At 40.4% G+C, this 25,292-nt stretch overlaps 1 protein-coding gene across 1 annotated transcript; it reads right to left on the bottom strand.

The window, feature by feature from the left end:
- Nucleotides 1–15,577: 15,577 nt before the first annotated feature.
- LOC137341375 (somatostatin receptor type 2-like) lies at nt 15,578–17,703 on the bottom strand. The gene has a single exon (XM_068004491.1). It carries the CDS (start codon nt 17,640–17,642, stop codon nt 16,509–16,511), a length of 1,134 nt encoding a protein of 377 aa, XP_067860592.1. The 5' UTR covers nt 17,643–17,703; the 3' UTR covers nt 15,578–16,508.
- Between the last annotated feature and the right edge of the window lie 7,589 nt (nt 17,704–25,292).

The following is a 25,292-nucleotide window of genomic DNA, read 5'->3' as shown; positions in this document are numbered from 1 at the left end:
TCTAGTGAAAGGGAGGAACTGAAGGAAATCAGCCTGGGAACTACAGACCAGTGAGCCTGACATCTGTAGTGGGTAAGTTGTTAGAGGGTATTCTGAGGGACAGGATCTACAGGCATTTGGAGAGGCAGGGACTAATTAGGAACAGTCAGCATGGTTTTGTGAGAGGAAAATCATGTCTCACGAATTTGATTGAGTTTTTTGAAGGGGTAACCAAGAAGATAGATGAGGGCTGTGCAGTAGACGTGGTCTACATGGACTTCAGCAAAGCATTTGACAAGGTACCGCATGGTAGGTTGTTACATAAGGTTAAATCTCATGGGATCCAAGGTGAGGTAGCCAATTGGATACAAAATTGGCTTGACGACAGAAGACAGAGGGTGGTTGTAGAGGGTTGTTTTTCAAACTGGATGCCTGTGTCCAGCGGTGTGCCTCAGGGATCGGTGCTGGGTCCGCTGTTATTTGTTATTTATATTAATGATTTGGATGAGAATTTAGGAGGCATGGTTAGTAAGTTTGCAGATGACACCAAGATTTGTGGCATTGTGGACAGTGAAGAAGGTTATCTGGGATTGCAACGGGATCTTGATCAATTGGGCCAGTGGGCCGATGAATGGCAGATGGAGTTTCATTTAGATAAATGTGAGGTGATGCATTTTGGGAGATCGAATCGGGCCAGGACCTACTCCGTTAATGGTAGGGCGTTGGGGAGAGTTATAGAACAAAGAGATCTAGGAGTACAGATTCATAGCTCCTTGAAAGTGGAGTCACAGGTGGATAGGGTGGTGAAGAAGGCATTCGGCATGCTTGGTTTCATTGGTCAGAACATTGAATGCAGGAGTTGGGATGTCTTGTTGAAGTTGTACAGGGCATTGGTGAGGCCACACTTGGAGTACTGTGTACAGTTCTGGTCACCCTATTATAGAAAGGATATTATTAAACTAGAAAGAGTGCAGAAAAGATTTACTAGGATGCTACCGGGACTTGATGGTTTGACTTATAGGGAGAGGTTAGACAGACTGGGACTTTTTTCCCTGGAGAGTAGGAGGTTAAGGGGTGATCTTATAGAAGTCTATAAAATAATGAGGGGCATAGATAAGGTCGATAGTCAAAATCTTTTCCCAAAGGTAGGGGAGTCTATAACGAGGGGGCATAGATTTAAGGTGAGAGGGGAGAGATACAAAAGGGTCCAGAGGGGCAATTTTTTCACTCAAAGGGTGGTGAGTGTCTGGAACGAGCTGCCAGAGGCAGTAGTAGAGGCGGGTACAATTTTGTCTTTTAAAAAGCATTTGGACAGTTACATGGGTAAGATGGGTATAGAGGGAGATGGGCCAAGTGCAGGCAATTGGGACTAGCTTAGTGGTATAAACTGGGCGACATGGACATGTTGGGCCGAAGGGCCTGTTTCCATGTTGTAACTTCTATGATTCTATGATTCTATGATTCTAGTATTAGTAAAAAAATAGTGCTAGGGAAATTAATGGGTCTAAAGGCTGACAAATCCCCAGGGCCTGATAATCGACATCCCAGAGTACTAAAGGAAGTGGCCCTGGAAATAGTGGATGCATTGGTGGTCTTCCAAAATTCTATAGACTCTGGAACAGTTCCTACAGATTGGAGGGTGGCAAATGTAACCCCACTATTTAAAAAAGGAGGGAGAGAAAAAACAGGGTATTACAGACCAGTTAGTCTAACATCAGAAGTGGGGAAAATGCTAGAATCTATTATAAAGGATATGATAACAGAACACTTGGAAGGCATTAACGGGATTGGACAAAGTCAGCATGGGTTTATGAAAGGGAAATCATGCTTAACAAATCTACTGGAGTTTTTTGAGGATGTAACTGGTAGAATAGATAGGGGAGAACTAGTGGATGTGATGTACTTGGATTTTCAGAAGGCTTTTGAAAAGATCCCACACAAGAGGTTAGTGTGCAAAATTAAAGCACATGGGATTGGGGTGAATATACTGGCATGGATTGAGAATTGGTTGACAGACAGGAAACAGAGTAGGAATAAACGGGTCTTTTTCCGGGTGGCAGGTAGTGACTAGTGGGGTACCGCAGGGATCAGTGCTTAGGCCCCAGCTATTCTCAATATATATCAATGATTTGGATGAGGGAACGGAATGTAACATTTCCAAGTTTGCAGACGACACAAAGCTGAGGTGGAACATGAGCTGTGAGGAGGATGCAAAGAGGCTCCAATGTGATTTAGACAAGTTGGGTGAGTGAGCAAGAACATGGCAGATGCAGTATAACGTGGATAAATGTGAGGTTATCCACTTTGGTTTTAAAAACAGAAAGACAGATTATTATCTGAATGGTGATAGATTGGGAAAAGGGGAGGTGCAACGAGACCTGGGTGTCCTTGTACACCAGTCGCTGAAAGTGAACATTCAGGTGCAGCAAGCAGTTAGGAAGGCGAATGGTATGTTGGCCTTCATTGCAAGACGATTTGAGTACAGGAACAGGGATGTCATACTGCAGTTGTACAGGGCCTTGGTGAGACCACATCTGGAGTATTGTGTGCAGTTTTGGTCTCCTTATCTGAGGAAGGATGTCCTTGCCATGGAGGCAGTGCAACGAAGGTTTACCAGACTGGTTCCTGGGATGGCAGGACTGACGTATGAGGAGAGATTGGGTCGACTAGGCCTATATTCACCAGAGTTTAGAAGAATGAGAGGTGATCTCATCGAAACATATAAAGTTCTAACAGGACTAGACAGACTAGATGCAGGGAGGATGTTCCTGATGGCTGGGGAGTCCAGAACCAGGGGTCACAGTCTCAGGATACGGGGTATGATATTTAGAACCGAGGTGAGGAGAAATTTCTTCACTCAGAGGTTGGTGAACCTGTGGAATTCTCTACCACAGAAGGCAGTGGAGGCCAATTCATTAGATGTATTCAAGAAGGAGATAGATATATTTCTTAATGCTAAAGGGATCAAGGAATATGGGGAAAAAGCAGGAACAGGGTACTGAGTTAGATGATCAGCCATGATCATTTTGAATGGCGGAGCAGGCCCAAAGGGCCGAATGGCCTACTCTTGCTCCTATTTTCTTTGTTTCTATGTAACAGAGTGAAGTGGGAACAGGGTGAGAGAAGGACTTCTTAAACAGGAATTTGGTGAGAGTGGGAATTAGGTGCATAGGAGGAAGTATTAAGTGGACTAGCTGATATTATGCAGAAGTAATATAAACTTTAAAGCCGAACAAACTCACTAAACCTAAAAATGGCAGCACAGGAAGGGAGAATGATGTGTCATTCCTTCAAGATGTGGGAGTTTTGAGGGCATAGTGTTCAAAAAAAGGTTCAAATGCATGAATTGCAATGCACAGGGTGTGGGAAGTAAATTGGAAGAAATTATCTGACAGGAAGATCTAGATTTAATCGCATTAATAGAAATCTGGCTGAAAACTGGACAAGAATGGAAAATAAACATATCAGGATATAATATATTTTGGAGGGATAGAAAAGATGAGAAAGGAGGCGGAGTGGCAATATTGGTAAAAGAGGGAATATATGTTGTAGAGAGGGTTGATGTAAACCAGAAAGGGGTATTGTCACTTTGGTTGCAGCTCAAAGATAAAACAGTGCTTGTGACATTAGTCGGGTGTATCGCAGATCTCCAAATTGTGGGAAAGAAATGGGAGAGGAAACCTGACAAAATTATTGATGTGGAAGATTTTAATTATCCATTTATTGATTGGGACAGAGAGAGGGTAAATGGAGAAAGGGGAATGGAATTCCTAAACTTTGGAAAAGATTCCTTCCTCAAGCAGTATGTTGATAGGCCTACAAGGTCAAAGGCATTTCTCGATCTGGTAATGAATAATGAAATCAATCAGGTAGGTGAGCTAAATGTGGGTGAGCACCTTGGGAGTAGGGAACACAAGATGATGAGGATTGAGACATTACTAGAAAGGGAAAAATCATTCCAAAAACTCGAACACCAGATTGGATTAGGGCTGATTTTGGAAAGATGAGGAGGTGAGACGGAAGGAGAAATTGGCTTCCAGGACTGTAAAACAACAGTCAGATGTTTTTTTTTAAAAAGAGATTGCTAAGGTACAAAATAAGTATATTCCATTTAAAAAGAAAAGTACTGGTAGCTTTAGGATGCTATGGATAAATAAAAAGGTTGGAAACCAATTCAAAGAGAAGAAAAGGGCCTCTAAGGACCATCAGAACAATAATGATGAAAAACACTAAAGGAGAATATGAGAAAATAAGAGGTTAAGAGCAGGATAAGGGAAGTGAAGAGGGAGTATGAGGAAAAATTTCAAAAAACAACAAAAGGAACATTAAAATACTTTATAAGTATATCAATAAAAAAAGAATTGTTAAAAGGGAGGTGGAACCCCTGAGAGAACATTGTCAATTTGTAGACGATGATCAAAAAATGATAGTATTTAATAAGAACGTTGCATCGGTCTTTACTAAAGAGGATATCGGAGAGGAGGTGAATCCTGAAGTGGTTGAGAATGAGATGAGCGATGTTATGACGGATTAAAGGAAAATTTTAGTTAAGTTAGTTAGGCTAAAGGAAGACAAAACCGAGGATACACACTCGGTTCCTGAGGGAGGAAATTTTCCAAAGCTCTAGAAATATCATTTCAGGGTTCTACTGAGTGTGGATGTTTGCCGGAGGACTGGTGAGTGGCCAATGTAGTATCCATTTTTAAAAAGGGGGACAGAGCTATCCTGGGTAATTATGGAACAGTTAATTTAAGACCCGTGGTAGGAAATTTTTTTTAGAGTTTCTAATTAAGGATGAAATTACCACATATTTAGATGAAGAGAAAATAGAAATGGGCAGCATGAATTTTAAAATGGATAACTGTGTTTAAAATATAGAATTCTTTGAGGAGGTAACAGAATTGGAAATGTAGTGGATGCTGTGTACATGGACTTTAGGAAAGCCCTTGACAAGGTACAACATGAGAGGTTACTAGAAAAGATTAAGAGAGATGGAATTAGGGAGAGGATAATGTTAGCCCACTGACTCCCACAGCTACTTCAATTACACTTCCTCTCACCCCGCTTCCTGTAAGGAATCTATTCCCTTCTCCCAGTTTCTCCGTCTCCATCACATCTGTTCTGACAATGCCGCCTTCCACGTCAGTACTTTCGATATGTCTTCCTTCTTCCTCAACCAAGGATTCCCCTCCACTGTAGTTGACAGGCCCCCGCATTTCTGCCCTCACCCCTTCCCCTCCATCCCAGAATCATGATAGGGTCCCCCTTGTCCTCACCTTCCACCCCACTTTTCCACCACATCCAGTGCGATCTTCCCCTCCCCTTCCCTTTCAGCATTCCGAAGGGACCGCTCCCTCCGCGACACCCTGGTCCACTCTTCCATCACCCCCAACACCGGCTCTCCTCCCCACGGCACTTTCCCGTGCGAGCGCAGGAAATGCAACAGATGCCTGCCCTTTCACCTCCTCCCTTCCTACCGTCCAGGGCCCCAAACACTCCTTCCAGGTGAAACAGCGATTTACTTTTACTACTTTCAATTTAGTATACTGTATTCACGGCTCACCATGCGGTCTCCTCAACATTGGGGAGACCAAACGCCGATTGGGTGATTGCTTTGCTGAACATCTCCACTCAATCTGCAAGCATGACCCTGACCTTCCTGTTGCTTGCCATTTTAATTCCCCGTCACAATCCCACTCTGACCTCTCTGCCCTCAGACTCTTACACTGTTCCAATGAAGCTCAACGGAAGCTTGAGGAACAGCACCTCATCTTTCGATTAGGCACTTTACAACCTTCCGAACTCGACATTGATTTCAATAACTTCAGATCATAAGCACTGCTTCCATTTTTTCTGGTGTCCCATTACCATCCTCCTTGCCTTGCACCATTATCCCTTTTGTCATTTAATCACTCCTATCCTCCACCCTTTCAGAGACTTTTCCTTTTGTTCTTTCCCTCCCTTTCCATGGCTCTGTACTTGCTTAAAAACTGTTTAATCTTCAACTTCTTCCAGTTCTGATGAAAGGTCATCGACCTGAAATGTTAACTCTGTTTCTTTATCCACTGATGCTGCCTGACTTGCTGAGTATTTCCAGCATTTTCTGTTTTTATTTCAGATTTCCAGCATCTGCAGAATTTTGCTTTTGATATATTAGAGGATAGTAAACTGGATTAAAAATTGGTTTGAAGGGAGAAAACATAGAGTAGGAGTTAAGGGCAGTTTTTCAGAGTGGTTGGAAGTGGGTGGTGGTGTCCCTCAGGGTTTATTTCTGGGGCCATATCTGTTCACTGTGTACACCAATAATTTGGATATTAGCTGAGAGTGGTGTCAAAATCTGCAAGCTATACCAAAATAAGAGGTATAGTTAATTCTTTAGAAGACGAAAGGAAGCTGCAAAGGGATATTTGTAAGATGGGGGAATGGACTAAAAAGTGGCAGATGGAGTTCAATGTCAGTGTGTGGTGATACATTTTGGGGAAAAAATAGCAACAAAGGGTAGGTCATGTCTAATTAACCTAATTGAATTTTTTTGAGGGAGTAACTAAAGTAGTAGATGGGAATATCTATGGATATAATTTACACGGACTTCCAGAAGGCATTCAATAAGTTTCCACATCAGAGATTGTTAGCTAAAATTAAAGCTCATGGAGTTGAAGGCAAATTATTGACCTGGTTCAGAGATTGGTTAGGCTGTGGAAGACAGAGAGTAGGAATTATGGGTATGTCGTCGAATTGGAAGGAAGTGACTAGTGGTGTCCCACAAGGATCTGTGCTGGGGCCTCAACTAGTCACTATGTTAATGACTTAGATAACACAATAGAGAGCTATGTATCTAAGTTTGCAGGTAACACAAAGATTGGTGGCATAGTAAGTAGTATAGACAGGAGCATAAAATTACAAAGAGATATTGATAGATTAAGTGAGTGGGCAAATCTGTGGCAGATGAATTTCAACGCAGGTAAGTGTGAGGTCATCCATTTTGGACCAAATAAGGATAAATCCGAGTATTTTTAAACATTGAAAAGTTAGGAACAGTGAAGGTGTGATGGGATTTAGGTGTCCATGTACACAGATCACTAAATGTAGTGGTCAGGTGCAAAAAATAATCAAAAAGGCTAAGGAATGTTAGCCTCTATATCTAGAGGGCTAGAATATAATGGGAAGAAAGTTTTGCTGCTGCTGAATAAAGCCCTGGTTTGACCACATCTGGAGTACTGTGCACAGTTCTGGGCACTGCACCTTAGCAAAAATATATTGGCCTTGGAAGGAGAGCAGTGCATTTTCACCAGAATCTTACCAGGGGTACAAGGTTAAATTATGAGGAGAGATTACATAAACTAGGCTTGTAGTCCCTAGAATATAAAAGGCTAAGGGGTGATTCGATTGAAGTTTTTAGGATTTTGAAAGGAATTGTTTGGGTAGATAGAGAGAAATTTTTTCCGCTGTTGGGGAAGTCTAGGACAAAGGGACATAGCCTTGAAATCTGAGCCAGGCTATTCGGGAGAGAAGTTGAGAAACATTTCTTCATACAAAGGGTGGTAGAAGTGTGAAACTCTCTCCCACAGAAAGCAGTAGATGTGAGCTCAATTAGCAATTTTAAATCTGAGACGATTAGATTTTTGTCAGCCAAGGTTATTAAGGGAGCCAAAGTGGGTGGATGGAGTTAGGATACAAATCAGCAATGATCTCATTGAATGGTGGAACAGGCTCGAGGAGCTGAATGGACTCTTCCTGTTCCTATGTTCCTATCATTATTCCCTGAATGGAATTAGGCTCAGAACTTTGGAAAAGCGGAGGGATTCGGGGGCACAGGTTCACAGGACATTAAAGGCAGCACCTCAAGTTGATATTGCTGTAAAAAAAAGTTAATGGAATTCTTGGTTTTATCACAAGAGGTATAGAATATAAAAGCCAAGAGGTAATGGTGAACCTATATAAAACCTTAATACAACCTCAGTTCAAGTACTGTGAGCAGTATTGGGCTCCAAGCTATAGGAAGGATATTGAGGCTTTACAATCAGTACAATGAGGTTCACTAGAATGCTGTGTGATATGAAGAAATAAAAATACAAAGACTTGAAAAATTGGAGCATTTTTTGTTAGAGCTATGCAGGTAAAAAGGCAACATGATAGTGTTTATAATTATCAGCAGCCAGAGATACAAGATTAAATCTAACAGATTTAGAACAGAAAGCAAGGGAAACACAAATAGTTATGAGGCTGTGGAATTCACTTCCAGGATTAGTGGTTGAAGCAGAAACGATGTCAAGATTTGATTGGATATGTGGATGAAGGAAAAAGGGATGAAGGAGTACGGGAAGAGGGTAAATGTGATTCAAACTATTTGCTCGTGTAGAGGGTAAATGCCAACAAGGACTGGTTGGGCCGAATGGCCTGTTTCTGTGTTATAATTTCTATGTATTTCCATGAAGCCTAAAGACCGAACAGCAATCCAAGTGGCAAGACCTCCAGCCCCTTTCACTTGGGTTCGATTATGAGGTGATAAAATGGTACTTTGATGCAACGTGCCACCCAGTTTCCACTGTAAAGATTACTACAGAATTCACACAAGACTTCTTACAGTTTAAAATTATTTGCACTTTTAATGTACAAAACTGCAACAATATAGAGTTAAATATAGATGAGAAGGGAACATATCACATCTTGGTCACAAGCAACAAAATATAAAATCTTTTTTAAAAAAACCAAAAGCACACACTCAAACCATGTTAACAAACAGTTGTTGCAAAATAAGCAAACATTTTTCAGGTCACAACAGCCAGTTGAACACTTTTGTCTCTTTCCCCCCTCCCCCAGTTTTTAATGTCAAAAAGATGAAAAAGAATTGAAAAGTTCACTCTTTCCAGAGTTGGAGACTGACTCACATTGTCAGCTCATTGAAAAGTCCAAAGCTTTAACCTTACACCAGACAATTGTGATAAGACAGGAGCTCTTGGGACGATACCATGGGGCCAATTTTTGAAGCACTCCTTGTTGGAGGGCATTTGCAATTCTCAAGTGCGTCGTAATCAGCCTTGTGAATCTCCTCTGACGGTGCATTATTCGGAAATATGGATGAAAAATCACAGGGACATTTGTGGTCTGGAGAGCAATACATGAAATTCCATTTTCAAACTCATCCGTTGCAGCAAAAAACATGGATATTGCTTTGGATTCAGAACTTTGCCAACCAGAAATATTCCAGAGGCTGCCCAGGGAAGAGGTGGGGGCTGGGGGTTATGTGGTGGCGGGGGTGGGTGCTGTGTAGTCGTTCAGTGGTGTGTTTAGGAGAGGCCTATAATGTTAATGTTGTGTTTCACCATTATTAAATTACACAATTTCTAAAACTGGCCTGTGTATTTTCAAACCTGCTGTATTGCTGGCTAAGGTTGTGGATGGTTCACTCTTATGCTGTATGCATCATTAGAGTTCAGTATACATATTATATAGATATGTATATGGTTACCTGAAATTATTTGCTAGTATACTGAAAATATCTGACTTGCAAAATGTCCTAACTTCGTTTTAAATCAACATGGAATGTGAAAAGATTAGAATTCATTTCCAAACTTTTGAAAATTGAGCCTCAAGTTCTTTTGATTGAGAATTGGCCTTTGAATTCTGCAACTCTAATTATTGGAGATGCTTATAAAGGATAATTCATAAATGCCATGAAGGTGACATTTTATTGGTCAAGCCCTCCCCCTTCAAAATCAGTACCTACAGTTCAGCGTGTGTGAAGAAAGATTTTCATTTATATCGACCCTTATCACATCTCTCAGAAATGGCTCAAAGTCTCTTCATGATAGAAGCATTTTCCTTTTGGGAAAAAGTTAAGAATGCAGGAATCTGAATTATAAAATTGTTTAACATCCCATTGCTGTTTGTGATCACAATTGTACTGTTATAAAAGCACAGAGTACTGCACAATCCTGTAAACAAAATGTAACATAAATAATCTGATTGATGTAAATGAGCAATGATGATTTAATATAAAAGCATTAGAATCACTAGGGTCGGGTATCTCACGTACTTACGTCGAAAGAGTCTTTTAATTTACAAACACTTATTGAAGGGGGAGGGCACTCATACATTTGGTTCTCGTTACCCCCAATGGATTTTATTAAAATAAATAAAAGCAACGTAACCAACTCTACATTGAACGGATACCAATTTTATAGATTACAATTCTTGTCTTTAATCACAAAAATAGCTAATTTTAATGAAGATGCATTATTCAAACAAGAACATAGATGCCAGATGAAAAACACACATTTAAAGCTGTATTTTGTAGCTGACCTATTGGGCCGGTTTGTCTCCTGTTTCTGTAAGTTGTAAAGCTCTCCACTCATCCATTAATTCACTAACACACACTTGTACAGATACTTAAAGTTGAAATGATAATGTACAACCACATATACATTTGAAACCAGAAAGCTCAAGTGATAGACTGAGTTCTTTCCTTTAACTGAAAAATGAATACAGCTTAATGGCAGCTGTCCATTTTCCTTTTGTCAACACTATAATTAACTTTTCCATAACTTAGAATCATATAATCATAGAATGACACAGCACAGAAGGAGGCCATTCTGCCCATCGTGCCCGTGCTGGCTCTTTAAAAGAGCTATCCAATTAGTCCCACTCCCCTGCTCTTTCCCTGTAGCCCTGCAAATTTTTCTCTTCAAGTATTTATCCAATTCCCTTTTGAAAGTTACTATTAAATCTGCTTCCACCATCCTTTCAGGCAATGCATTCCAGATCATAACAACTCGCTGCGTCAAAATTTCTTTTCCCCATGTCACCTCTGGTTCTTTTGCCAATTATCTTAAATCTGTGTCAACAACAACAACAACAACAACAACAACAACAACAACTTGCATTTATATAGTGCCTTTAACATAGTAAAACATCCCAAGGTGCTTCACAGGAGCGATTATCAAACAATATTTGACACCAAGCCACACAAAGAGATATTAGGACAAGTGCCCAAAACCTTGGTTAAAGAGGTACGTGTTAACAGGCTTCTTAAAGGAGAGAGGTAGAGAAACGGAGAGGTTTAGGGAGGAAATTCCAGACCTTAGGGCCTAGGCAGCTGAAGGCACGGCCGCCAATAGTGGAGCGATTAAAATGCGGGATGCACAGGAGACCAGAATTGGAGGAGTGCGGAGATCTCGGAGGGTTGTAGGACTGGAGGAGCTACAGAGATAGGGAGGGGTGAGGACATGGAGAGATTTGAAAACTAGGATGAGAATTTTAAAATCGAGGCGCTGCTGGACCGGGAGTCAATGTCGGTCAGCAAGCACAGACTTCCGGTTACCGACCTTTCTGCCACTGGTAACAGTTTCTCCTTATCTACTCTGTCAAACCCTTCATGATAATGTTGTTGGTATTAGTTCTGTAATATAGATTTCATCAGTATCTGTACCAGTAGGCATAATTATATAAGGAATACTGAACATGTGTAAGTGAAATACAATCTCTTCAAGTAGTTCAGATGACATCCCATGACACTTTTGTGGTTTAGGTTTGCTATCTGAATCCTCAGATTGATTGACGTGAATTCACTTACATGTGCCTCTTAGTGTAATAATAATGAAAATATTTCTTTCTTTGTTACGACATTTTGGTTTCAGGATGTCACATGACAAATATTGCATTTCTGATGTAAAATGTGCATTATTTCTGGGATGTTTATGACAGTAAATGATTGGAGAATTGAATACCTTGCATATACAGTGAATGTAATGTTAATGACTGGGTGGTGTGAAAGACTCATAACTCTTATAACCACAACATTTATGACTGCCTGTTAAAGAACATCAGTAAAGTACCATCAGATGGCAGTACAATAAAACCCATCCAGACTGAACACTAAACTATTTCAAGGTCAGACCAAAGTTGGTTGTTGTAGGGCTATAGTCTATTGTTGCATTAGATTGATTCCATAGAAAATTTATTTGAAAGTTTTAAATGTATTCTGGAATGTTAATTCTGCAATGACTTATGGCACCGGGCAGCGATCATGCCCATCGAATAAATAATTATTAATGAGACTTGAGGACTCAGTTGGACTCTGTTAGTCTCAAGTTTGCTTTTAGGAAAATCTAAGTTTTAACAAACAGTCATGCAGCAATGTATCAAAATAGAAAGTGAAAACATCCCACACAATACAATTTTTACAATTTTTTTCATTCTACAACAAACCTTAAAGACACAGTGAGGAATACAGTGGGGAAACCTTGTTCAAGTGAAACAATTGTCTGTATTTTTAAGATTTATGTTTTAAGAGCTAAGAACGATGTTGCAGGCACATGTACTACATGTGCTCTTAGAGATTATATAATTTGGCATTTGAGAATTTCAATGTCATTTTTGCACCACAAGATTACAAATTTTTCATTTACTTGAAAACGTCACAAATTAACAAAACCATTGTTCTGTATATTTCCCTCATTAAAATTTAATGTAATACTTGAATATGCAGAAAAACTCAGTCGTTCAAAAAGAAGTTATTCTTTCAGCTGTATTTGAAAATCGAATAGCTTTTCCCACCGCTCAATAGGTGAGAGGATTCTACTGCAGCTGTAAGAAATATATCCACTTTCTCAGTGGAAATCCTTCTCAATTCATCTTTGGCACATTATTAGCACATTTCTCACTATTTGCTAGTACCTGTTCTGAAATATTGCTCTTACAGTTCTAGCTGTCAAATATCTCGTAAAGACACTTTAATGATTTCAGATGCTCATTTAACAACAGAAGATATTTTTATATTAACACACACAACTCCACTCATAATACACTGAATGTCTAAAAACCGAAAGCTGTTGCTCAGTGTTTGCAATGCCTGATATTTTTTAATAGGAATATGTACACCTTTGTTAGTTCAGAATTGGATACAATTGCAGTGAAGTAAAGTTTGCCCGGTAATTTGGTAATATGGGGGGAGCAAATTTCTGAGTCAACTGTGGAGGGTCCAAAATTCAAGTGCTGACATCACCAAATCCAAATGTTAAAACCTTGATGTACAACTCAAAATTGGAGTGGTTATGACCCATCTTTCCGAGCACAGGTAAAATATGTATATCATCTGATTCAGGTGAAGAATCTTATCCTAATCGATGTGGGACAAAGATGTTGGAAAGATTTTGAACTGTTCCATTTTGAGATCTTGGATAATAGACATTTCCAGAAGAAATTGAATATTTGTTTGAAACTGCATCTTTATTGACTTCCATTGCCTCAAAAAGCTGTACACTTTTCATTTTTTATTACTAAAAAACCTACGTGAACAGTCAAGGCTAATAGTGCAGGACGCCACCATGTTTGACATGGAGTCTCGCTGAAGTGAGTAAGCTGTATTACTAATGCAAATATTGTATTTTTTAAAATGCCCTCAGATGGGATAAGGGTAAATTAATAATGCTTTTTTAAATTGAAAAAGACACACAGGTCCTTTTAAGAATTGTATTCCATTTAGGAATTTGGCATTGTAAATGGTAAAGTTATTATTATTCCACTACAAACAGACCAGCACAGGTCCAATGGCCCAAACAGATTATTTCTGTGCTGTCATTTCCATGATCCTGCAAAACTGCCAAATAATTAAAAAAAAGGATTTGTAAAAGTGTTGTTAAATTTCGATTACCACTGTGGCTGCCTGCCAAGGATTCCATTTTCAATGTAAATGGTTATGGTTGCATTCTTCTGCCAGCCTGCAGTTTGACCTCATTTATCAGGCAGTATATGGACAGGTACAGATGTAATCGGCTTCCGGTCAGATGTGTCCCTCAACCTGACCTGAAGGATGGTCAAACAGTTGTGACCACCTGTGCTGAGGGTGTACCTCAGGAGGAATGAGGGTGAACTGGAAATTGATTTTTTTTCAAATAAATAACAATCATTCGACAGACCATAACTACAATAAAGATTGTTGCCAGAATTCACAATACATGTAGTCATTACTAGCCATTGATGAAAGGAGACCTCTTTTCTCCAGGCTGGACTACAACCCAATTCCTGTCAGCAAAAAAAAAACAAGCTTTAAAACTGTGTTCCACCAAAGTGTGTTAACCCAGTATCATTTTTCATATCCAAACTAAATGTGTTGTGTGCCAGTACTGTACATAAAAGCAGTGTTTTGTCTTTACTGTGTGTGGTTGTAGAATTTACAATGGTTAAAAAGTTGAAACACTGTGACCTTTTTGTAAGAAGGCAATAAATATAGAAAAGCGAGTTTTTGAATAGTGGAGCATTAGACATGGGAGAACATGTTCTTAAAAGGTAGTAGAACTTTGAATTAATCATCCATGTGACGTAAGCATAATTTTAACGGAAGATCTTCAGTATTAGTTACCACTAGACATGCTGTAGGGACACTGCCTGGAGAAAAATACTGCAATCAGCAGACTCTAAAACTCAACCAAATGTCTCTAACCACCAGTAATCGAAAACATGTCTTCTAGGTTTCTTGAAAATTTTACATTTTTTGTGTATTATCAATGTATGAGTAAGTAAGTAATTTAGAAAATCCCATTAACTAGTTTGAAATTCCTATGCACTATCATTTGCCACTTAAGGATCTGGCATCTAGAGAAATCAATTTGCAGAGATCTCCTTCCCTGGGCAATTCACATACCCATGTGGAAACTATTACAAACCAAAAGGTACATTATTTTAAGTTCTATTTTAGTGGCATTTTTAATTCATTAAATGGCTTGCTCCCATCTCCAACTCACCCACAGACTGACTTTGTGGGTTCTTGTTTGAAAGAAACAGCTGTAAAGTTGACAAGTAAATGTTTGTTTTAAAATGGGATATATAGTGTGATTCTAAATGAACAAATTCCAGTGGTTGATCTGAAACCGTTTAATTCCATTGTTTTGGGTTTGGATTGTAGTGCACAGCTTGAATGTCTAGTTGTAGAAAATAAAAGTAATCGACTAACCAGGAACAAAAAGAATTCACTGATTAACATCAGGAGGACACACCTTGGTGGGCATAATTAGCCCTTGGGCCTTGGGTTACACTTGTCCCAATATCACAAGCTAAGTTATGTTTTAGTTATCCCACTACTCCCACTATTTGATGAATAACCACGTTAGAGTGGTACAGCAATAATAAATGTACAAAAAATTAAATGCCATTGATGATCATAACATAGTGACCTGAAGTCACAGGAATCATCAGTATAACAAAACACATTCACTTACCAAGCACAATGTACCATCACTTAGAGATTGGCTCTATGTGGTACAAAGTTCTTCCAGAACAAGAAATTACTAGAACTGATATGGTCAAATACCTGGAATGAGGATGTGAAAAGGTGCCTCATGGAAATGGTTGCAGTTATTGCAGGACCATCATTCAAAATTTTGTAATTATCTAAATATGAAACATTTTAAATGGTCGTCTTGAGTTTTGGTCGTTATTTCTTAACAATTCCAAGGCAGAAAAGTGTTTGTATTGGAACCTAAAATTAAACAATAGTTTTCAAAACCAGGTCACAGTAAAAACTATCCTGGTTAACGCCTAAAGCTATCACTTTCAATTGTTTCTGAAACAGATAAGAAACTCATCTTTGGATAAAGTAGCAGATGTCCAAAGAGATATATGCAGATAAAGTACAGGCCACCAGTTCATTGAATCATTGAAAATGTAGTTACAGTGGTGCTCACTTGATCAATGTACAAACTTTCCAGTTAGCTGGAAAAGCCTGGGGTAGTATCCAGCCCTGTCGTGTCCTTTGATATGTCAGGAAGCTCCTGCACACCCGCGAAAGGGACAGAATACAGCCATTTGTCATTTATTTCACTTAATTAACTTTTAGTACTGTTAATTAGTCGTTCAATCTACCACAGAACCAGGTTACAGTAGTTTAAATACCTAACGTTCTAATTAAGACAAGTTTCACTGAAGCAGCCATCACTGGACTGGTGCATAGGAAGACTATGCTGAAGCGTTTCCAAGTATTAGGTTTCATTATGTGGTTATTATGGGCGAACTTTAACACAGAAGGCAGTTTATTAATATACTGGATTATTAAGCAATTGCAGTGTAGAACTACTTAGCCCAGTTGAAGAGGGTTGCAGCGAAAGCGGTTGGTGTCACGTTTAGACCGTTCTGCAATAAGGGGAAGTGCCCCTACCGGTGAGGTTACTTTGATTTAATCTTCAGCTATTGTGCAATCTACACAATGTTGGCATTAATATATTGATTTAAGGAATTGCGTGTGCGACACTAGATTAAATAATACGATTTTATGACGTGGGGTGCTTGGGGATCCCGAACAGCCCCATGACTGCCCAGACGGTGATGAACTCGAGAGAAATTTCAGTAGCAGAAAAATCTGAGCTCTGCGAAGCCACAAGACGGTGTCAGGATAGAGTGTACCTGTTGCAATACGACTCACTGGGAACTCAAATAGACCCTTCGAAGCAGGTTGAATGCGTTACCTGTAATTACAATGGAAAGGTGCCGAGACCAAATGCACGGCGATCTCGACCTGGTGGGATCATCGATCACCGTTAAATACTGGTTTGGAGATCATCCCCATTCAACAGAGTCCTCTGCGTTTCCGTGACATCGTGAAGCCTCGACTTGTCGTGTCGGCTGTCACTGCGGTCCACCTCGTCCAAGCCGCTGACCTTTTTCAAGCAAAGCACGTTCTGAAAACTTTTCTTGAAGTTGTCAGACAGGAAGGCGTAGAGGATGGGGTTGGCGCAGCTGTTGGCGTAGGAGAGGATGACCACAAACTCGTAAAAGCCTTTCATGGCGGGAGTGGGCTTGAGCGCCACCGCCAGGGACAGAAAGTTAAAAATGTAGAAGGGCAGCCAGCAGAAAACGAAGACAGCCACCACGATGGAGACCATCTTGGTGACTTTCTTCTCCGACTTCTTGCGCTTGGAGGATCCCACGCGGATGCCCGAAGCCTTCACCTTGACGATGATCATGAGGTAGCAAAGGCAGATGACAGTCAGGGGCAGGAAAAAGCCCAACACGAAGGTGTAGATGACAAAGGCCGTGTACCAGGACGGGTTCTGGCTGGGCCAGGTGATGGTGCAGCTGCTCCTGCCGTGGCGGGTCTGGACACCCGAGTAGATCATGATGGGCAGGATGATCAAGAGTGAAATGAACCAGACCGCGCCGTTGATCAGTTTCGCTATCCGCGGTTTGCGCCACTTGGACGACTTGATGGGGTGAACCACCGCCAGGTAACGGTCGATGCTCATCACCGTCAGACAGAAGATGCTGGTAAACTGGTTGATGCCGTCCACCGTCATCAGGATCCTGCAGACAACCTGGCCAAAGGGCCAGTGGGCCAGAGCCACCTGGATGGCGATGAAGGGCAGCCCCACCATGAAGAGCTCGTCCGCTATGGCTAAGTTGAGAATGTAAATGTTGGTGACCGTCTTCATTTTGGCGTAACGCAGGATCACGTAGATGACCAAGGTGTTCCCGCTGAGTCCCACCACACACACCACGAAATAGATGAAAGGGAGGAGGACACTGCCGCTCATGTCAACATCAGGCGTGGCGGGGGGCTTGGTGGTGTTTTGGGTAAGGTTGGAGTAGATATCGGTGGAGACGTTCCCTCCCTCGTATGAGGCTAAAATCCATTCAGCCGTTGTAGTCAACTGCATCGAGATGTCCAAAGCCATTTTGTGTTACTCTGGAACGACGCTTCGCCTCGTACTTGGTTACTGACTGAACATTATAAAAAGACCTGAAGCACAAGATAGCTTTAGTCAGCATCGGCTATTACATCTTTTCTTACTCCACTACTGAAATGAGAATTTTTTTTCAAAAACTTTTTAAAAATTCAGTCACAAGACAAATTGAATGCCGGTTCCTGAAGGTCACTGTACACATAGGTGTCAGTGTACAGGCTTGAGAGTTTAGCAGGTATATCCACGCCTATAATTCAATTTTAAGCATCGATTTTCTAACGTTCTGCTTGTTATTCTTAAATCCTACCGATAAATCGGAAATCCATCATCCCTGGCACTTCTATCTCAGTCTGAGTGCAATTAACATTTTATCGATTCTCCAGATGTTCATAGAACACTTTGCCGAGAGTAATGCCTTGAGATCATTATGGGATCGGATAATCGGGAAACATTTTCCATCTTTTAAATTATGGCAAGACTCAATCCGATTTTAAAAATTATCTTTTTATCGATTAATATGGAAAACTATAGCAAAACCAATAACCTCACAGTGAATCTCGGTATTGCACTTTTCTGACAATCTAGTTCCTGACAACCAGAAGTCGGAGTGGGTGCAAGACTCCGAGTGACTGACACATGGGGGTAAATGCAATCCCCCGGCAGAAGCATTCGCTGCCTGAAGGGGTCAGGTCGCCTACTTGAAACACGGAACATCTCAAAGCAGAACATTTAGAAGATGGGAATCACCTTGGGGTAAAAAGTCTCGATATCTGCGTCTTAACATTTTGAGATTCAGATTGGCTCTCAACACGCAAGTAACGTGAAAAATAAAGTGCGATTGGTCCTGCTTATTGCTTTGTAATACGTGTAATGCTACTGAAAGTCTCCAGACGGTTGTGTGGAAAAGGCTGGCTACCTGTGGAATTCATGATCCACAGAGAGAGAGAGAGAGATAAAAGGGGGAAAAGACTTGCTAGGTGTTCCCTGCACATTAGCGATATTGAACGTCTGATGCCACATTTGGAAACAGTGCCCCTGCTACCGTTTAAATAAACCTCATGGCAATGGAGAGACTGCTTCATTGCTGTCATATTTAACCCTTTTGCAATTCAACCACTGACATTCTGATCTGACCAGCGGTCCTGAACAAATCACCGATAGAGCACTTACCTTCCAGGAGGGGAAAACAAAACAGAAAAAAGAAACAACGCAATTCGGGTCTCTTTAACTCTTGAAGACAATTTTTAAAAAACCATCCGTTCAATTTCACACGGAGTCAAAAGCGAGACTTCGACGATCCTTGGTGTTTAACAGGAGGGAAAAAGTCCTCTTGTATTTTATTTTAATAAGATTTATAAGCACCTGTTTTTTTTTGATAACTGTTATTGAAGTGGATCGTTTTTTTTAAAGAGAGGTCCGTGAATCGCTGATGGAAAATGGAGCGATCCAGCCAGGTTCCAGTGAGGGTTTCTTGCGCTGCTCCACATCTGCCTGTGCCCCGTAATCTCGGCGACTCTCTTGCCTTGCGGGAGCAGCAGCCTCGACTGTTGCACACACGATGGAGCCAGAGCTGTGAACGCCGATACCAACTGATGTTAAATATCTCCGACGTTTCCAACGTATTCCTTTACGTCAGGCTCAAGAGAGATAGCGGCAGTCAGATACCCGCTGGGCTGCAAATCACTGCAGCAACCAGCAGAAAAACACACACACACACACACAGATGGAGGGGAAACCAGATAAATAGCATTCTCCTTAAACGAGATGAGATTTAATGAGTATTAACGTTGTTGTAGCACATTGGCATTTTAAGAACATCCTGTGTTGAGTCCAGAGTTGCAAGTTAACAGCCTTGCTCATTTCCATTAAAGACTGTTTGTCCATGTATGGGGGGAATGGGCCACTATTAACTCACATCCAACTCTGAAAGGTGGTATCTGGACTCGTTTCGTGTTCGCACTTTGAGAATAGTGAAAGCACTCGATGATATATCGTTGCAACTGGTTAGACTGGTGAACGGTTGCCTAAATCACACGTAAAGATGTTCTGTAACGCGAGGAGGTGCCTGCTGCCCTCGTCCTGAACACTTTTTGAACGGAATCCCACATCCTCCCCAAAGACAAGGGAGTGCCCCGGTAATGCGAATGTCAGGTGTGTGGTTACACGCGAAGTAGAAAAGAAGCAATATTCTAATTGGGCGTAAAATGGCATTTTAAAAATGTCTCTTTTAGAAGAAACCTGAGCTGGTTGAGGTGACTGCTGTGATTTTGCTCTGAGGGAAGAGGTCCTTTTGCCATGAAACAAAACAGGAAATGCAAGAAAACCGGATCTACCAACTTGTATTAATGCATTTGCGAAATGCAAAACGCAATGAGATGACAGATTCGGCATTGAAAGCGAATTAAAATCTCTTGGGAATGATTTTCGCGAGAAATTAGTGCTTTCCCCTCTCGTGACACATACAAACCAACAAAAACCGCTGGAGCACACCGCTGGAAAAATGGTAGGAGAGAACAAGTTGTGATATTTAAAGTAAGTGATGTTATTTTCTTAAAGTCAAATAATTTATAAAACTCGAATTGTGCAGAATATTTTACTGCCTTACACCAATACCACTGGAATTTAATTGATGCTCATAACTTTGCTAAGAACGTCAGCACATCGCTATTAAAAAGAACAGTAACAAGGTACCACTGGAATCCTCATTAATATCACTGCTCCTTTATTGTGATACTGGATTAAGTCGCCAGTCCATTGTCGACAGTTGTTTCCTAAAGTGTGTAACTGTTTTCTAATGTCATCCCTAAATACTTCACTTAAACCACCCGCCACTAATGAGATTTAATTTTAATCTCGGCAGTGTTTGAGACTTTGAATCTGCCTTATGAGATTCGCTCAACCAGTGCTTAAAGTCAATAATATTTAGTGATGGGTTCAGCTCCTGTATTTAGGAATCTGATTGGGTACGTTTCACCCGCATTATTACAACAATTGGAGACCAGCAGAGTACTGCACTTTCAACAAAACTTCAACTCACTTGAAATTTGAACATTTATCTTGATTAGATGGGAACTCCAACCAAAGTGAAATACAAGGAGGGACTATGTTGTTATGAAGGATATTTACAGTTAGAGAGTTCTTCAGCTGCAACGATCTACTCTCATGCCCTTTCCCCCTGTCTGTTTACATCCTTTCTTTTCAAAACTTATCACAAATCCTCTGAAACAATGTTCTCTGCCTCAATGGCCCCTAATGACAAAGCATTCCATGTTTTAATAACAGGTATGAGAAAAAAAATCTTCGAACTTCCCATTTGGTTCTTCTAATGATAATCCTGAGCCTGTGTCCCTTTATTCGAATTTGTTTGGACCCAGGTTGGACCCTAGTTCTTCTCCCCTCTTTGTAATTGTTTGTTGCATTTTACTTTAACTGGATTGGAAGGGGTTAATTGACCTTAATACAGTAAATTCTGCAAAGAAAGTTAGGGGAGTTTTATTGCATTCAGTTGGCAACAAGAACAGGGTTTGTAGCTTGGGTTACCGTAGCAACTACATGTTCTGGGTACCTACCCTCAGGAGTTATGAGAAGCTTGGAGTAAAATTATTGAGCCAAGCCAAAAGTTAGAGGGTCAATTGCAGTTAGCTACAGTAGCTATGAGCCTTAATAGTGAAAAACGGATTTACTCTGAGAGGTTTGCAGGCAGAGCTAATTGACATTATGAGGACTAGGTACCTACTGTAGAGGGTAGGAACATGGATAAACTGATGTCATATAGGCACATCTGCTGTACTGAAACACAGTGTGGTGCCATGCTGTAGGCAAAAGATTAACACACAAGCTGCAACATCCAGTTCCTTCCCCTTCTGTCAGGCTCAATATCTGTGGTGTGCCTTGGTGACCTCATTGGCTGACAAGGTATTTTGTGGAGAGTTGATGTGATTTTTTTTTTACCTGCTGTAGATGCTGATGCTCTCTGTGCTCCAGTAACGACTTTAATCTTTCCTTTCAGTAAGAGGAGGAAAATGACCTTTTAGATATTTCTGCTGATGTGTAACAGCCTCTGCCGTCCCATTTTCAATAATTGACTCCAGATTTTAAACATCTGCTTTTCATAATCGCCCTTGAAATTTCACACAAATTGGGTAAATCAAGTAACTGCATCTACAGTAAGCTCTGGAGAAATGGTCACAACTATCAGCATTGGAAAAGTACTTGCCGTGGTCAAAACTAAACTCAAATACCAGTTTGGGCATTAAAAAGTAATGATTATGATTCTGAAATAAGTAACTTTTACTTCAATCTGAGGTTTTGTCTTGGCACAACAATCAGGGTTTGTTCCCAATACTTTTTTTTCCCTCATTCTTGCTGCTTCTGTAGATGGGCCAATGCTCCCAATTATCAGAAACTTAATCTTAAGGAATTAGAACAAAGGAGATAATGTGCCACATGGCAAACAATTCTCCCTTTTCTGAAATTGCTACTGGATTATACAATGGAGTCCATTACATCTCATGTCACCTGAGAAGAAAGACAATACCAGCCACAGCAGACATTTTTAGCAAGAGGCTAAACTGTTATCAGTTTTATTCACAAATAATTATTTACAGAAACAAGCAGTAAATCTGAGATATTGAACTGTCCAATGCAGTACTTGGAGTCTGGAGACACACGCCAAAGACTTAATCAAAACAAACCAACAGACGAGTCTCCTTCAATCCTTCTTAAAGAACCTGAAATGAAGAACTTCTCAGAAAAGAGTAAGCAATCCTGTTCCTTCGTGAAAAAGGATTGTCATCTTTGTATGCATTACCTAAATTTAAGATTACAGAGCTTAATATTCTGTTCCCTTCAAAGAGGCATGGTGGTAGTAATTTAGATATCGCTTTTATGCTTGGTACCCAGCAATTTTCCTCCCATTAAAGTGAATGGGCAGAAAATAGCAAGCGCAGATGTGCAAAGCCTTTGTCTCGAAGTAGAGATGCTGACTTTTAATGTTTAAATCTACTATTTAAAATAAAATAAGTGGAGAAAGCATAGACAAAATTCAATGTTTGTCACAATGGTATTTTATGATTTAGTCATGAACAGTGATTTAAATGTTTGCCATCTAACAGCACTGCGAAGGAATGTTTTTGTTGCCAACAGTATTTGATTGTATAAAAAGTGCTCCATTTTTGGTCAAAGAGGAAGGGAAGGTTACCAAAGGTTTGATGATGCAGCGAATGTCAAATTTGTCCTGAAGAGACAGTAAACTGAAACTCCTTGGCTCCTTCAGTCTTTCCTTCCTCCTTCTATCTATGGGATCTTAAAACCCAATGTTGTCACTTGATTTATCTCATCTTCTCTCCTACTTTTTCAACCTTGGTGGTATCCAGGTTTGAAAATGGATTCCACAAGGAACCCTGGGCATTTTGGTGAATCTTACTTCCAGTATAAGGAGGATCTTAATATGTTTTGAAATTTGACTCAGGTATGACTGTGCACTCTTTGGACTGTATGATCATGTGCCCCTTATAGCGAAAGTTAGCTGAAATGTAATGACTGCATTAATTCATTCGTTGACAGTTAAATTACACATTACAATCAGTAACAATAGTAAGGTAGATTTATAACACTTGCCCACTAGCCACTCACTGGCGGGAAAACAGGCATTGCAATGAATGCCACTGGGGCAGGATTCCAATCACATTAACCAAGCAATTTTATTTTTTCTTCCTTTTCTATACAAATATTGGAACCTGCATACAACCAAATGGAAAAATGTAGTAATGTTTTCTAATTATTTAATAGTTTTTAAAAAATGAATATAACTATTTTTACATGTGCACCTTTCAGGTGAGGTTAAGAATACCACAATTTGGTAGTTACATTTAGAACTTAATGCCAAGCTGCCCATCAACACCATTTGAATCACATGTAAGCAGGCATTACAGGAATGAATCTTAACTTCTGACCTTAAATAGGCAGTGGAATTTACCTGTAGATACTTCAATTAATGGTGCTGTTATACAGGTATGCAGACCAGAGTTATACTGACAATTCTCTGGCCAATTTGGTTACATTTTTGATATTACTGAAGAGCCAATGGGACCGTTGGCTCCTTATCAGCATCCAACAATTTAAAAAAGAATTTTACAAAGTTCTCAGGCAGTCTGTTGGTTCATATGGAAACTTTTTAAAGGTTGTTTCACATTAGTTACAGTATAGTGCCAGCCGATGTGAAGCTGAAGCAGCATGTGACTATCTTCTGGAGGTAGTCTCACACCACTTGCCAGAATTGGATCTGGATGACTTCACTTTGAGTCAATGTAAAGCCAAAACCACTTCACATGGATGTGAACTGTACTGTATAACTAGCGTGTAAAATAGACTAGAAGGTCAAATATAGAAAACATTCAAAACTACAGTGCTATTTCCTGACAAGAGGGATAGAAGTATACTGGACAAATGTTAAACTTCCATAGTTATCCATGAACAAAATCCATTACCTTGTGTTCAGAACTATACCCAGTTGCAAGATGGAAAATTAGTTTTTAATCGTTGGCTTTTTTACAATAAAGCAAGGGATGTTTAATTTACCTCTGGCTTACTGACTAAATAAATGTCAACTTGGCTTAATGGCAAGACTCTCACCTCTGAGTCAGAAGGTTGTGCATTCAAGGACCTGAGCACATAATCTAGGCTGGCGCAGCAGTGCAGTACTGAGAGCTGAATTCTCAGAGGTGCCTTTTTCCAATGAAATATTAAACTGAAGCTATGAAGTGAAGCTTCAAGTGGCTATAAAGCAATCCCTTAGCACTTTTCTATTGAAAACCAAGCAGTTGTCCTGGTTTCCTGGCCAACATTCGTCCTTCAACAAACACCCCCAGAACAGATTAATTGGTCATTCATCTCCTTGCTGTTTGTGGGACCTTGCTGTGTGCAAATTGGCAGCTGCAATTGCCTACATTACAACAGTGACTGCACTTCAGAAGTAATTCATTGACTCTGAAACAGTTTGGAACATCCCGAGAATGTGGAAGGTTGCAAGCTCTTTCTTTTAAACAATTACTCAGGTATATTTTCCAGTTAAGATATGTTAACCGGAGTCTTGAATTATCACTTGCCTGGATGGACGCAGCCAGAACATTCAAGAAGCTCAATGCCATCCATGATGGAGCAATTCACTTGATTGGTAGCTCTGTCACCAGAATCAATATCTATCCCCTCCCTCATTGGCATGCTGTGGCTACAGTATGTACAAACTACAGTTTGCATTGCAGGAACTCGCCAAAGTTATTTCCACAGCACCTCCCTCCCCTGCGACCACTACCACTGAGAAGAAGAGTCGCAATGGGTACACTATAATCTCAAGCTCCCCTCCAAGTCACACACCATCCTAACTTGGGCATATGTCACCATTCTTTCATCGTTGCTGGGTCAAAATTCTGGAATTCCCTACCTACCACCATTGTGGGAGCAGCATCAACACAAGGACTGCAGCGGATAAAGGAGTAGGCCCACCACCACCATCTTCTCAGGACAATTAGGGATGGGCAATAAATGTGACCTTGCCAGCATCAATCACATTCCTGAGAACAAATAAATTTTAAAAAAACATTTGAAATCAAATACTTCAAAGAATATGCCCTATCCGCAACC

Source organism: Heptranchias perlo, chromosome 23 (genome assembly GCF_035084215.1).
Source record: "Heptranchias perlo isolate sHepPer1 chromosome 23, sHepPer1.hap1, whole genome shotgun sequence".
In the NCBI taxonomy this organism is placed as follows: domain Eukaryota; kingdom Metazoa; phylum Chordata; class Chondrichthyes; order Hexanchiformes; family Hexanchidae; genus Heptranchias; species Heptranchias perlo.
This window is presented reverse-complemented; position numbering and strand designations above follow the sequence as displayed.

Excerpts from the sequence above, each read along its gene's own strand:
- LOC137341375 (XM_068004491.1), bottom strand. The coding sequence starts at position 17,642 with ATGGCTTTGGACATCTCGATGCAGTTGACTACAACGGCTGAATGGATT.